The sequence below is a fragment of the Homarus americanus genome, unplaced genomic scaffold, assembly GCF_018991925.1.
Source record: "Homarus americanus isolate GMGI-L3 unplaced genomic scaffold, GMGI_Hamer_2.0 scaffold57965, whole genome shotgun sequence".
NCBI classification, from domain to species: domain Eukaryota; kingdom Metazoa; phylum Arthropoda; class Malacostraca; order Decapoda; family Nephropidae; genus Homarus; species Homarus americanus.
In genome coordinates this window covers 5,096,550-5,111,794 of record NW_024725031.1, presented here as the reverse complement: position 1 = coordinate 5,111,794, position 15,245 = coordinate 5,096,550, and the positions used below count along the sequence as shown (strand labels likewise).

The following is a 15,245-nucleotide window of genomic DNA, read 5'->3' as shown; positions in this document are numbered from 1 at the left end:
TACCACAATAAACTTTCCAGTTGACTTTCATGAACGTACAGCCTGTGTGTCCCTCCCTCAGAAGGTGTGTAGACCCTCCACACCTACTGTCAGCTCTGACTCACTTCGGCACACCTACTGTACACTATATTTTATACCTTACTTTATTTGTACAGTTAAAAACTCACAAAGGTTAACTATTTTCATCATCATCGTCATCATAATCATCATCATCATCGTCATCATAATCATCATCATCATCATCATCGTCGTCATCATCATCATCGTCATCACCATCATCACCATCATCGTCAACATCATCATCATCATTCTTTATTTATTTACATTAACTTCTCGTATCTTAAACCATTTATATCCATTGTGTACCTCTAAACTGTCTTCACTCTATATGCCTTCAGTAACAAGTCTTTTCCCGGGTGTTTTCTTATCTGGTGGGATCTACTGAACAACGTCCATATAACATTTCTCAGACAACATTAACACTGAGTCAGGCAGGTGAGCTCTAGGATCCACGATACATGTTACTAATATCAAGTTTTGTAAGGAGTAAACTATCACCTTCACACACCGACACACCCATCATCTACCGCACCTTAAAAGCCCCAGTCAGGTGTGTGATTTGTATTTAACACAACAGTTAAAGTATAGTAATAAAAGGAAGATACTCGTACTTAAAAAAGGTATATATTTTATCTGTGAACACTTTTGAACATAATTTATGAATCGATACCTTTTATCTCCCTATCGGGTATTTTAAAAGGTTGAGTATAGTGTACCTACGACATGGACATTAATTCCAGGTCGTGTTAAGAAGATTTTCCCTTTACAGACACACACACACACACACACACCGACGATATAAGCTTTTCAAGTAGCGTAATATTTGTGTAAGTGATAGCCAGAATAAACCATGAACCTAAATTCATATTAATTATACTAATCATAACCTTCTTACCAAATTGCTACTGAATTCTGTGGCAGTCCAGCAAGGATGAACTGAGACGTGTACACAGTAGCACTCGCCTTTAATACCATTTTAAACACAGTCATTTAGTCTATCTCCAGTTTTCATGACTCCATTTTCTTGATAAAACATTTCCACTGCTAGTAATAACTTCATCAACCAAGAGAGTAATAAGAGCTACTAGATGGTAAAGTTATATAAGTTGCCAGGTCGCGATTCTCAAAGGTTTATTTAATGAGTTTTCCTATTGACTGAAAATATTAGACCACTTGATTGTTTTACTTAAGCTAAATCCTAAAGGTAACGTCGATTTAACACCCAAGTAAGGTAGATAATTGCTTTTCAGTATTCTTTTGGTTTAATTTGATTTCTAACTGGTAACTTAATGGACGTCATTGTAGCGTTTTGTTTAATTTTAGTTTAAGTCAACGAGTTAAATGGAGTCTTACATCTTTAGTAAAGTTGAACTCAAAGATAAACCATTACCAAACTCACTAAAACACAATCGCACAAACCATATCACCTACAAAACCAAACACACATACACACATGCAAAGTCGGGACAGAATTTACGAGAAAACAGAATCAGTAAAATGTTGATAGTCGTAAATTTGTTAAGTGAAAAAATAGGTTTCTCAATCTTAAGCATTTTCTTTATCCAATTAAGGTGAGGTTATGTAATGTTTAATTAGGTGTATAGTGTAATTAAGCGTGTGTCTTGGGTATTGGGTGAGACAGGTAGCGTTTTATTAGGTTTTAGACGATCACAACCTCACCTGATCATAGTTAATGAGCTGTGAAAAAAATCACTTTTATTTTGGATAACGAAACTATGGAAATTGGAACTTAATGTGAGATTATTATGTGGGTTTAGTGTCCTGAGATCTATTTTTGTATGACTGTATACTACTCAAACCTAACCTAACCTAACCTAACCAAAAACAACCCCTACGATTCCTATATCAAGTCTGTTCAGGTTGTTTGCATCATGTCTCATTGATTCGTGTTGTATATAGCCGTAATAAATGATTAACCGCCGCAGACCCCTACAATTCTAAGATGGCATAGATTTCAAGATTTATTTTCACTTTTTTTTTTTTTGATGAGTTCCTCCGGCAGATTTATTTAATACATACTAACACAAACACCTTGGTCAATATCCCACCAAGAGATAACGAGAGAGATTACATAACAAACACACACTCTTACTCGTCAGCTTCAGTCAATCAATATAATTGGTTTATTTATGTTCGAGTGTAAGAACTTCCTATTGAGAATTGTATTTTATATTTCTTACCTCAAATATTCCCCTGTGTTAGTGTATCTGGTATCTTATGATAACTTATGGTAACTTATGATAACTTATGATAACTTATGATAACTTATGGTAACTTTTATAATACAATATAAATTTAACTTCGTAGGAAAATGATACTGATTAACAAACATTATCTCTCTGTCCAACGAGAAACTGATATCACAGCAAATATGACATAGTTGCATTGTATATTTACGAGTGATATACACACAGTGATAATTAACATGAAGAGATGAAAGTGATAAGCAGCAATAAGGTTTCAGATCTCCCAGTAATATTACCAGAGGTGACATTAAACTCAAAACTGGTACTCAAGGTGGGTAGTGTGGGTAAGCAGTGTGAGGCGGTCTTTCATCTGCCAGGTCACCAACACTCACTTCTCGTGTAGCTGGGGGTCATCTGAAGAATCTCCACCCTACCTTATTTCCCCCTAAAGATGAACCACCCTTACGCTAACCTAACCTAACCTCAATATTTTCACAAGTTAATTTCCACAGTCTGAAAATAAAAGCTACTAACCGATGGAGCACAAACAGCACTAAGAGAGAGAGAGAGAGAGAGAGGCGTGTCCTGAGCTTGGCCACTTCACACACACACACACGATCACTTGGGTGTTGGTCAGTACAACAACACGGCCACACCAACACGGCCACACTAACACGGCCACACCAACAAGACTCCACGTTAACCCTGCAGCGTCCAGCCAGTAATGACCTGATGATTAGTGTGGCTGAAGGTATAGGTATTTGAGCAGGACCAGGGTGTGTGTGGGTGTGGGTATGTGGGTGTGTGGGGGTGCGTGTGTGGGTATGTGGGTGCGTGTGGGTGCATGGGTGTGTGTGTGTGGGTGTGCGTGGGTGTGGGGGGGGGGTGTCAAAATAGAAAGAAAATATGAAGGAATTTAGCGGTGTCGTGTACTAACCTGACCAAATCGTAAAAAGCGCCCCGATAGTTTTGATTAACTTGTATTCGCTCCACCACCTTCTCTGTGAACTAATAGTGAATCAGGGACAACAAAAACACACGTAATATTGATGTTTTTAGTCGATATTGTTTATATTTGTTATACTGACTGGATTATATAAGTGATATAATCTTAATACCTTCACTTAACTTGAGACAATATAATCCCCTGTATAATTTTTGTTTGTTTTCATCAGTAATAACTCATACAATTTATCTACACAAAATTTAGTCTTAGATATATCATTCTTGACCACATCCGACACTAGAAGAACTCACTATAACCGCAGAATTCCTTGCCAGTGATGGGGACGTTGTGTTACACCTTAACCAATGAAAACATAAGTGGGAAAGTTTGAACCGAGACCTGAACATTTAAGATACAGTCACAAATAATTGTTCCTTTACGTGCCCACGACTCAGAGCTGCCAGGGCGAGTCTCCGAACCAATTGAGCTTGGCTGTTGCCCTCTGGCTTCAAGACTCCGAACTAACAAAGCTCAGACATCCCTTTTCTGCCAATAGATGGAGTTTTTTCACTCAAGGAATAATTCGAAACTGACACACAAGCTTCAGATAGACACCTATTATTGGATTACACCCTCGAGGTTATAGGCCTGACACATAAACTCACAGTAAAATGCATCTTACTCGTACAAAAGGAGAGAACAAGACTGAAGGATTAACAAATAAGACCCAGGTAGCGTTTAAGATCTGCTCGTACTCTCCCAGTGTCTCCGTATACCTCAACCTGCCACCACGTAATCCACTTATAGTCTATACTTCTCAGTTAAAGGCAAATTAAAACACAAAAGCCTGTTTAGTGCTGAGAACATCGTGACTGGATATTTTGACATTCTTATCCAATAAAATAGGTACAACAAAACCCTACCTGAAGATACCTATTGCTTCCTATGCTTTGAGTCTATAAATAATACGATGATTAAAGATAACTTTATCATAGGTTATTGTTTTCATTTTTTAGCATATGAGTTAAAGCGTAAGAATGACTGGTCATCACTGTGAGGAATAAAGATCTCTATTAGATTCTACCTATTTATCTCAATCCAATATGCAGTAACTTGTGTTTAAAGTAGCATAATCGTAAAGAATGGAGGCACACTTACCGCCTAGGTCGCGCCAGAGATCCAGCGGTGAACCGATGGTCGACCCAGTATTTTAAAAGGAAAAAAATACAATTAAAATGAGAAACCTTTACTTCAAGGCATTTGTACAATTACTTAATTATACTAGTTAGAATAATGTAAAACAATAAATTATAATAAAATATCATAGTTTCACGAGATAACTCACTTAGCATATTATCTCCTCCTGAGTAAACGTCTTCAAGAGCCACATTATCTACCGTAAAAGTGTAATCTGGTTTTTACCTTCTTGAGTGGTTGAAGAAACTCGTATCATGGAGGCTCCTGCAGGTGGTAACTCCCGGATGCTTCACCATCTGGATTTATAGGCAATAAGGCAATAAATTTTTATCTTGTCACCAGTGTGGTTTGGCTTCCCGAGAGCCGTATATCAAAGCACACGGGAGAGCATATTCTTACCTGTCCGACCCGTCCTATCAGGTCTTTATAGCATGTATCCTTATTACACACCTGGTATAAACTCACTCATGTGCGACCAAGAGAGATAGAGAGAGAGAGAGAGAGCTATTCAGTCTCAATGAAACACTAATATTAAATAAATGAAGGATGACCCGCGTCTCGTTTTTCTGTTTCACTGGTAAAACTTACGGCAGCGCAGAAAGACTAAATTCAACTAACATTTTTTTTCGCCCAGTTTTTTTGTTGTTGTGAAGTATAGTTGCTTATAACATCTTATTTAGATCATGTTTGCTGTTGCTCCTCATTATAGTGAACGGCTGGACTTGTTCTCAATGGGGTGTAATGTTGGGTTGTATCGTAGCTAAATCAGGAGCTTAAACTGCTGAGCGAGGGTGACGGAGTGGGTCAAGACGAGGTGGTGTGTTGGTCGACGACAATGTGTGTGTGTGTGTGTGTGTGTGTACAATGGAATCTCAGCGATCAAGAAAAACGTTCACCACTGTTCCTCTCAATACAAACCATGTAATATTGTAAATAAAACGTTAAAGAAAAGATCAAAACGCAAAAGTACTAAAACATAAACCCAGTATTCACCATTAATTAACAAATACAGGTGTTCACAAGATATCAAATTAGGTGTTCAGGAGAGAGAGAGAGAGAGATGATGCATGATTCACGTGTTGCTGCCTGACAGTGACGGACGCACCTACCTGGGGGGGGGGGGGGTCACGTGCCATTCCCCCCTTCCCCTTTCCTCACCTGTTACTTGGAGTACATCTTCCTCCTATAGTTTCACCCTGCTACTTTCTTCACGTTGTTGCTACTCCATATATTAAAAAAATATGATTATATTTTTTCAAGAATTAAATATTAAGGTACTGAGGGGTGCTAATTAGCGCCCGAGTACCTACAGGTATTAATGGGTACCTAACTCTACAGGTGAGGAATTGAAGACGATCGAGTACAGTGTCGGCCATTTTGTCTATTTCTGAAGCAAAGGTTTAGCAGCAGTCGTGAATTATATATCGTCAATCATCCCTTAAAGACGATGACTTTAGCCACGTTGAGTACATATCATCATTATATTTTGAGATTTATGATATTATACTGAAGGAACTATACCTGCACAAAAATATCAATTATCAAATATAAAAAAAAATAATGTAAACCGAACATCATGTTTATATAAAAATAATCCATCTAGACCATAATAGTAATAAGATATATAATAAATGAAATAATTACATATCCATCTATAGTAAATGTCAAGGTGGAAGTGTTGTTATTAAATTAGCAAATACAATAATTAAATTACAGCCGTGACGAAACGAAATTACATAGCAAACTGATGTAATTATTATACAGTGATGAAGGGGAAATGAAATGATTGAAATATATGTTCACATCTGGTCCAGTGACTTGTAATTTTTGTCCTTTAAATAGAAACTTAATTACATCTACAAAAGTTAATAGAGGGAAGTTACTTAGGATTAAGGTATTTTAGAATGAGTTAAGTAAGTATAAATTCGTCTTGGATTAAATAAGTGTGTATAAAGGTTAGTGACAATTGTAATGCTGGAATTTATTTTTCCTCAATATAATATCTCATTAAAGGGGGGAAAAAGTGACTGAGGCAAAGATGGTATGACTTGTTCTCTTACCAGCCAGCAAGACGCAAAGAAAACGGCTTGTCATCTAAACACAGGGAGAGAAGAGAAAAGACGAGGAGAGAGAAGCAGGAGCAATCACATACGCAGAACAAAGAATTAACTGAGAAATTCATAATCAAAATAAACCATCCAAAATAATAGTGATTAACCATTTATTACTTTAAAATTAACCCAAAATAGGTAGAAATAGGGTAATTGGGTTGTATTTTAGTATCACAAGAAATAGGAAGAATAAATAATTAATTTCGCAATATATTTGGTGATTAAAGAACCCACATAGGCTTTCGTTCGCACCGGGTTATTTTATGAAGCAAACAAACAGATGAAACTGACAAATTGATATAGGAAGGAATGTACATAGAGAGTGATAGGAAATAACAAAGGAAAATAGAGAAAGACAAATGGATATACAAAGGAAATAAGAGAGAGAGGAAGAGGTTGAAGGCAGATTGGTTTAAGACACAAGGAACAAGAAACTCTACGGGAGACACACGCCACCTTGTGATACACCAGACTGGGAAACCTAACCTAACCTGACCAATTAGGACTGGAACCCATTAATATTGGGTGTCATTAAGATTATGGCCTATTAAAACTGGGGCCTATTGTGAAAAGGGCCCATTAGTAAGAGAATAGGTTGGAGTCTATTAAATTAAGCTTGGTGTCTATTAGGAAGTGGTGGTCATTAGGATTAGGTCTTATTAGGAGTGGTAATTATTATAACTATGGACTGTTTAGGTTAAGGTAGTTTTAGTAGTATCTGAGAACGGAAGACTGTTTTCCTTGGTTCAGTTATAAGTGATGACTTTCTGAGACTCATAAGTTCTGGTGTTTTAGCATCTTAAAGGGACTTTGGGGGGGGGGGGTTCCTTAAGGTTTTTCAGTCCGTCCTCAACCATACTCACCATTCCATCCACACATTCTACCCAACACATCATCCACACATCACACACACATACACACACACACACTCCAAACAATCTGCTCGCCAAAAACTCTCTCCCACAGCACACACACACACACACACACACACACACACACACACACACACACACAAAGATAAAAAAACAAAATATACCAACAAAAAACACACTACAATGAGCCTTTTAGTTAACAGCGACAGACGAAATGTTTAGGAAGGTTTCTTGTTTATATTACTGTACCTTAAGAGCAGAGTGGAGTTACGTGGCAGCGCTAATTAGGCTAAGGTGGCATATTACATATTGTATCACATCCTAACACCCCCGCATTTGCATCTAAGTTGGAGATTCAAGTCTTTAAATGTTGAGGCAAATATGTTGAACAGACTTTAATGTTTAAGTGAGTTTAGTGGATTTTGTTTCCTTAATATACAAAGAGAATTATTTTTTCGGTAAAGAAATTTGATGAAAGGAATTTAAACGATGTTATATATTTAATGAGCTAGGAGAGAATTTTTTTTTTTTATAGTTTGGGAGGGATTCATTTTATCTTTTTTAGAACTGTATTAAATAGCACATACTGTACATATATACACCTTCACGCACACACACACATACAGGCACACATGTTCACTAACCAACCACTCATTAGTACACACACACACATGTAGTCACTAACACATTCTCTTTCTCCCCGCTACATACACATACACACATGCAACCACGTACACGCTCTCTCTCTCTCTCTCTCTCTCTCTCTCTCTCTTACACACCCACATGCGTACATAGTTCCTGCCAGTCTCAGTGTGCGTTAAACATTCACTATCTGGTGTACTCAGTCTAACATTAGCACTACAATAGTTCCCAGTTATATATAAACCAGCTGACACACACACACACACACACACACACACACACACACACACACACACACACACACACACAGGCATTAGTTAAGCTTAATTGTTTTCCATATATGGCCTCTCTTTCTCTCTCTCTCTCTCTCTCTCTCTCTCTCTCTCTCTTTCTCTCTTTAATTCTCCCTTGTTATTTTTCCTCCTTTTCTTGGTCATTATTTGTCCATTCTCTCTTTTTTATATCTTTCTTTTTCTCTCTTATCACGTTCCGTTTTTTTCTCTCCGTATCTTTATTTCACACACGCTCTTTCTTCTTTGTTTTCTCTTTTTCACTTTCTCACTTTCTCTTTTCTCTATCTGTACGCTCTTTCTCTCTCTCCCCTTTCTTTCTTTCTGTCTGTCTATTTATTTTTATCTTTACTTTCTCTTTCTCTTTTCTCAATATCTCCTCTCTGTGTCTTACCCTTTTCCTTCATCTGTACTTTCTACTTCTTAGTCTTTCTCACTCATCGTTATTTTCTTTCTCACTCTGTTTATCTCTCATTTGATCTTACCTCCTCTTTCTTACTTTTTTTATCTCTCATTTGATCTTTCCTCCTCTTTCTTACTTTTTTTATCTCTCATTTGATCTTTCCTCCTCTTTCTTACTTTTTTTATCTCTCATTTGATCTTTCCTCCTCTATCTCACTCTTTTTATCTCTCATTTGATCTTTCCTCCTCTTTCTTACTTTTTTTATCTCTCATTTGATCTTTCCTCCTCTATCTCACTCTTTTTATCTCTCATTTGTCCCTCCTCATCTCACCCCACACACAGTAAGAAGTTTTTGTTCCACTTATAGTTCGATTTTTTTTTGATACACAGAAAATGTTCCATGAGTCAGCAAAATACATCCCCCGTTGCTATTGTTGCTTGAACCACAAAAACAAAAAACAAAAGAGATTATATTCTATTTTACCAGTTTATTATGGAGACTATGGTCGTATATGGAAAGCGATTATGTTGCTGTCATTTACATAATCCATTTACCGTGTGTGTGTGTGTGTGTGTGTGTGTGTGTGTGTGTGTGTGTGTGATTATATGCACACTTTAAGGTATGAACAGTGACAGGGGAATTTTTATTTACTATTATTTTTTTAGCTACATTTGTCAGCTCGATCTCCGGCCTTCCTGATCTATCTGATATTGATTTCTAGTCATGAGGGATATTTTTAATGTATATAATTGTATGTAGACTTTAAGGAACGAACAATGAAATGTAGAATTTATTTTTATTTTTATTTTTTTGAGGTGGATCTCCGGGTTTCCTGACCTGACTGATCTGATATTAACTGATGTGGGAGGGATATTTTTTCTTACGACAATTGAACACAGGTAATGACTCGTTGTTTGTCGTCCTTAATATTGTCACACACACACACATATGTCTACGAAAATTAATTATCTTATATTGTATTAATTTAATCCACCTTTCTCTAAGCTCTAAGATAAGAGGTGGTTAGGTTAGGTTAGATGAAGTTAGATTAGGTTAGGTTAGGCCTGAATTACTTACATATCTACAAGCACCACTTTAACATAGCTATGACTAAAACGAAAAGAATGAATCAAACTTTATCATCTTTTGAAGCCTCACGTCACACAAACTCACAATAAACATAGCTAGTAAAACGTCCACCATTGACCCAGTTCTATACATAACGTAAATCTTGACAAATGTTCTTGTTTTTAATTAACCTCTGATGGTCCACTCAGAGGTTCGAGACATAGGTAACGTCGATGTTGACATGTTTAACTAGCCAGAAAGTTACATATAAAAATAGTCCAGCAAAATAAAGTAAGCATATGGCTAAGCTTCTTAAGAACTGGAACCTGTTTTGTAAAATTACTTGGGAAAAAAAATATGAATTGTAAGCTTAAATAGCGTAAACAGTTTGAATTTCCAGTAAGCGTTTACCATGGGCTATATTGTATGTATTTTATTGGCATAATTACAGGAAAAGTTTAAGAGGTTTTGTGATTCGAGACACAACCTACCTTCCATAACCAGAAGAAACATATTGTGAGGAACGATACATCATGTGAGGGGCCGCCACCTCCTGCTGCTATTCACCTCCGCGTCGGTGACAAACCTGTTCTGTCAGCAGTAATTGAAATTCGTGGACCCGCTGTGCATTTTTGATGATCCGGAGTGTACGCGAGTCTTATTATATCTGTTTGACATGAATGGCTGGCCTAATATAGCTTCTATATTGATAACTCTACTATATTATTGTGTTCGAAGAGCATTGTTATCTGTTTTTGTTATAATTATGAGGTTATCATCACTATTATGGTACAGAGTGAATCCTATATATAAATTGAGTACCTTTGTGGAAGATTATACAAGAAAAAAATTGCACAGACTAATATGTTTTAAATACGATGAAATATAATAGATATAATATATATAATTATATATTGTCTAACGTGTTACTTATCTTTCATGTCTCTAGGTTTTTGTTCATATTGTAGTGATGACATGTTCACTATACACTCGCAGATAAGCGAGTGTAACACGTAGCGACACTCCATCACTCGCCAACTCGCTGGTCATGTTCTCAACGCTGCTGTATCACTCGCGGGCCTAAACCTTGACCGCGTTTACTAACTTTTTTTTTCTTCTTCCTTCTTTCTCTCATGTTTCCTCCTTCCCAGTTTCTTCACTCGTCTACCTTCACCATTACTTCTCTTTCTCCATCTTCACTACCTCTCCATGTTTCTCCTCCTTCATCACTAATCATCTCTCTCTTCCTCCTCCTCCTCCTCCTACTTCTATCTCCACCGATTCTTTAGGTCTTCTCGTGGACAGGGCTTAGACAGGCAGTACCCAGCCACAATCAGTGATGCTGACGGAGAAGGCAGGCCTACGACACGCTTCCTCCACCACGCTGAGGCCCTGACACACCCTGCCGAAGGGGAAGACAGTCTTGGTGCGTGGCCCGTCCTTCACGCTGATGCAGAACTGAGCTGCTGTCTCTACTCTGGAGCTGGCGCGTACCACCTACAGGAGGAAGTCGATAGTGAACCAGCTCTATCTATCTATCTATCTATCTATCTATCTATCTATCAAATCTATCTATCTAATCTATCTATGTTTAATAATAATAATAATAATAATAATAATAACAATAATAATAATAATGATAATAATAATAATAATAATAATAATAAAAAGAAGAAGAAGAAGAAGAAGAAGAAGAAGAAGAAGAAGAAGAAGAAGAAGAAGAAGAAGAAGAAGAAGAAGAAGAAGAAGAAGAAGAAGAAGAAGAAGAAGAAGAAGAAGAAGAAGAGAGAAATTAAAGGATAAGAGTCATAACAAGAATGAAAATAATGTAGAAGTGTAATAAAAAAAAGGTTTAATATCACAGAAACTCAACTAATTCATCACAGCTTTACAAAAATTACAAACTGTGTGGACGAGATGAGAGAGATTACAGGAATTACTTGCTTCTTCGGTGCCAGCTTACCAACATTCTACCCCACACAACCAACATTCTACCCGACAACCAACATTCTACCCGACAACCAACATTTTACCCGACAACTAACATTCTACCCGACAACTAACATTCTACCCCACACAACCAACATTCTACCCGACACACCTAATAGAGACACAGACAAAACATTATTCATTAGATTTCAAGCGAATTACAAGTTCCAGACTAAAAAGTTATCCCATTTATTGCCTCTGACGTAAAAATAAACCAAGATAATTGTGGAATAACTATTTGTCTCTCATAATTGGCCAACGAGTTATTACCGGCGGTGGTAAATTACCCCACAAATTAGGTGAGTTATTCAGGCCTTAAAAAGTTAAGGTTACCACGTAAACTGTAACTAGGAAGTATGTTAAGGCTATTTTGTGATTCTTTGTGGTGGAAGTTAATGACGAGGCATCAAATTGACGGTATTTTTATATTGTTTTGTTGTGCAGTTGTGGATATAAAGGAGACTCTTTAGATTGTCTTGTTTGTCTGTTTGATATAGGAGTGATATCTGATTTTTTTTCTCTCTTCTCTCTCTCAAGGGGCTTGGTGGAGGGGGTTTGGGGGGTGGGGGAGGCGGGGTGAGGGAGTGTAAGGGAGAGAATATTCAATCAATGTGTACAGTATTTCTCATGAAAGAAGTTTAGACAAGAATTAAACATCTTTTAATCTATTTATGACAGACTTATAACCCAGTGAAAGTAATTTATTTTGATCACTTTCTTTTTTTTTTACTTTCTGCATCATGATTAATTGTATTTGTGTGAAGGTGATTTCTTGGGGAAAGTCTAGAAGGGGGTAACTTATTCGCTGGCGTGTTATCTCAAGTCTCCTGTTTCTTATTTAATTAAAAAGTCGTAGTATTGAATGTGATCATGTGAGGCTGTGAGATTAATACTGGTATAACAACATAATTAATTTAGAGTTTATTGGTTCATTTATGATGTTATTGATGAACAAGAACCTCATTAGTTGACTCGCGTGTTGATTAATATAGAACTTAACTTAGAGACGTAACATTTAGGCAACAAAAGAATGAACGAATGTTTCTGGGTAGCGGTACAGCCTTTAAAGTAATGGTCGCTCAATGACTTTATCTAAATCCTGCGGGCAGTGATGACAGGGAAATAGGCATGATTTATTGTTTAATGGCTGCCGGTGAGGTATCTGTATATGTGTGTGTGTGTGTGTGTGTGTGTGTGTGTGTGCATCCTAAATCAATAACCACTTAACCTTAAACACTATGTATAATTATATCTATTTAACACAATAAATATGTAATAATCTGTGTTTAAACCAAATGAAATTAGATTTAACAGAATGCTTATCAAGTCTCAGCACAAGAGTACACCTCACATGGACCTGACCTGGTGGTGGAGGGCAGGCAGTATACCACAGACCAAACACTCAAAACCACAAGACAGACCAAACACTCAAAACCACAAGACAGACCAAACACTCAAGACCACAAGACAGACCAAACACTCAAAACCACAAGACAGACCAAACACTCAAAACCACAAGACAGACCAAACACTCAAGATCACAAGACAGATCAAACACTCAAGATCACAAGACAGACCAAACACTCAAGATCACAAGACAGACCAAACACTCAAAACCACAAGACAGACCAAACACTCAAGATCACAAGACAGACCAAACACTCAAGATCACAAGACAGACCAAACACTCAAAACCACAAGACAGACCAAACACTCAAGATCACAAGACAGGACCAAACATCAAGATCATCACAGATAGACCAAACACTCAAGATCACAAGACAGACCAAACACTCAAGACCACAAGACAGACCAAACACTCAAGATCACAAGACAGACCAAACACTCAAGATCACAAGACAGACCAAACACTCAAAACCACAAGACAGACCAAACACTCATGATCACAAGACAGACCAAACACTCAAGATCACAAGACAGACCAAACACCCAAAACCACATGACAGACCAAACACTCAAAACCACAAGACAGACCAAACACCCAAAACCACAAGACAGACCAAACACTCAAGACCACAAGACAGACCAAACACTCAAGATCACATGACAGACCAAACACTCAAAACCACAAGACAGACCAAACACTCAAGATCACAAGACAGACCAAACACTCCAAGATCACAAGACAGACCAAACACTCCAAAGATCACAAGACCAGACCAAACACCCAAAACCACATGACCAGACCAAACCTCAAAACCTAAGACAGACCAAACACCCAAAACCACAAGACAGACTGACACACCCAAAACCACCAAGACCAGACCAAACACCCAAAACCACAAGACAGACCAAACACTCAAAACCACAAGACAGACCAAACACTCCAAGATCACAAAGACAGACCAAACACTCAAAACCACAAGACAGACTAAACACTCAAAACCAAGACCAAGACCAAACACCCAAAACCACATGACAGACCAAACACTCAAAACCACAAGACAGACCAAACACTCAAGATCACAAGACAGACCAAACACTCAAGATCACATGACAGACCAAACACTCAAAACCACAAGACAGACCAAACACTCAAGATCACAAGACAGACCAAACACTCAAGATCACATGACAGACCAAACACTCAAAACCACAAGACAGACCAAACACTCAAAACCACAAGACAGACCAAACACTCAAGATCACAAAACAGACCAAACACTCAAAACCACAAGACAGACCAAACACTCAAGATCACAAGACAGACCAAACACTCAAGATCACAAGACAGACCAAACACTCAAGACCACAAGACAGACCAAACACTCAAAACCACAAGACAGACCAAACACTCAAGATCACAAGACAGACCAAACACTCAAGAACACAAGACAGACCAAACACTCAAGATCACAAGACAGACCAAAAACTCAAAACCACAAGACAGACCAAACACTCAAAACCACATGACAGACCAAACACTCAAGATCACAAGACACACTATCTTCCCCAGCTGACTTACCATCCCCTTTTCACAGCGCTTGGCCACCTCCTTGTTCCGCCCAATACCCCTCATGATGGCAGCGCCGCCTTTGCCTGCCTTGCTCTCGTAGTCTCCACCAGCTAGACCCTCTCCGGAGTCCCCACGACGGAGCACCGAGTGGAAGAATGACCCAAGGTAGGATGGTCCCCGGTCACCCAGACACAGCGAGAAGAATTGTTGAGCCCGAGGCAGCTGAATCTGGAGGAGTGAGGAGGGTGTGAGAGACAGACAGACAGACAGACAGACAGACAGAGAATAATTATAAACAATACTATGGGTCTGAAAGATGGATGGTAATGTTATAGGAAAAAGAAGCGAAAGAGAAAAAAATATGCTTATAAGTTCACTGAGTCTGAAGGTGGAATGGGGTGTGTTGAGAGAGAGAGAGAGAGAGAGAGAGTAATATACACATAAGTGCACTATTAACTTATAAATCAACTACAAGTAATAAG

The 15,245-nt window shown here is 37.9% G+C and overlaps 1 protein-coding gene and 1 long non-coding RNA gene across 5 annotated transcripts in view; both read right to left on the bottom strand.

Annotated features, from left to right (window-relative positions):
* The window catches only part of LOC121864674, a 195,439-nt gene extending 186,864 nt beyond the window's left edge, over positions 1–8,575 (bottom strand). For 2 of the 3 annotated variants that reach the window (XR_006088633.1, XR_006088634.1), the window contains exon 1: positions 4,372–8,575. This is a non-coding gene — a long non-coding RNA (uncharacterized LOC121864674). The remainder of the gene's footprint in view (positions 1–4,371) is intronic. The other variant, XR_006088635.1, reaches the window with a different exon arrangement.
* Positions 8,576–9,201: 626 nt separating this feature from the next.
* LOC121864673 overlaps positions 9,202–15,245 on the bottom strand; it is a 23,927-nt gene continuing 17,883 nt past the window's right edge. For both annotated transcript variants that reach the window (XM_042363825.1, XM_042363826.1), the window contains 2 exons: positions 14,773–14,991; positions 9,202–11,294 (listed from right to left, as the gene is read on the bottom strand). In XM_042363825.1, coding sequence (XP_042219759.1) covers positions 11,106–11,294; positions 14,773–14,991 — 408 coding nt within the window. In that variant the 3' untranslated portion in view covers positions 9,202–11,105. The remainder of the gene's footprint in view (positions 11,295–14,772; positions 14,992–15,245) is intronic.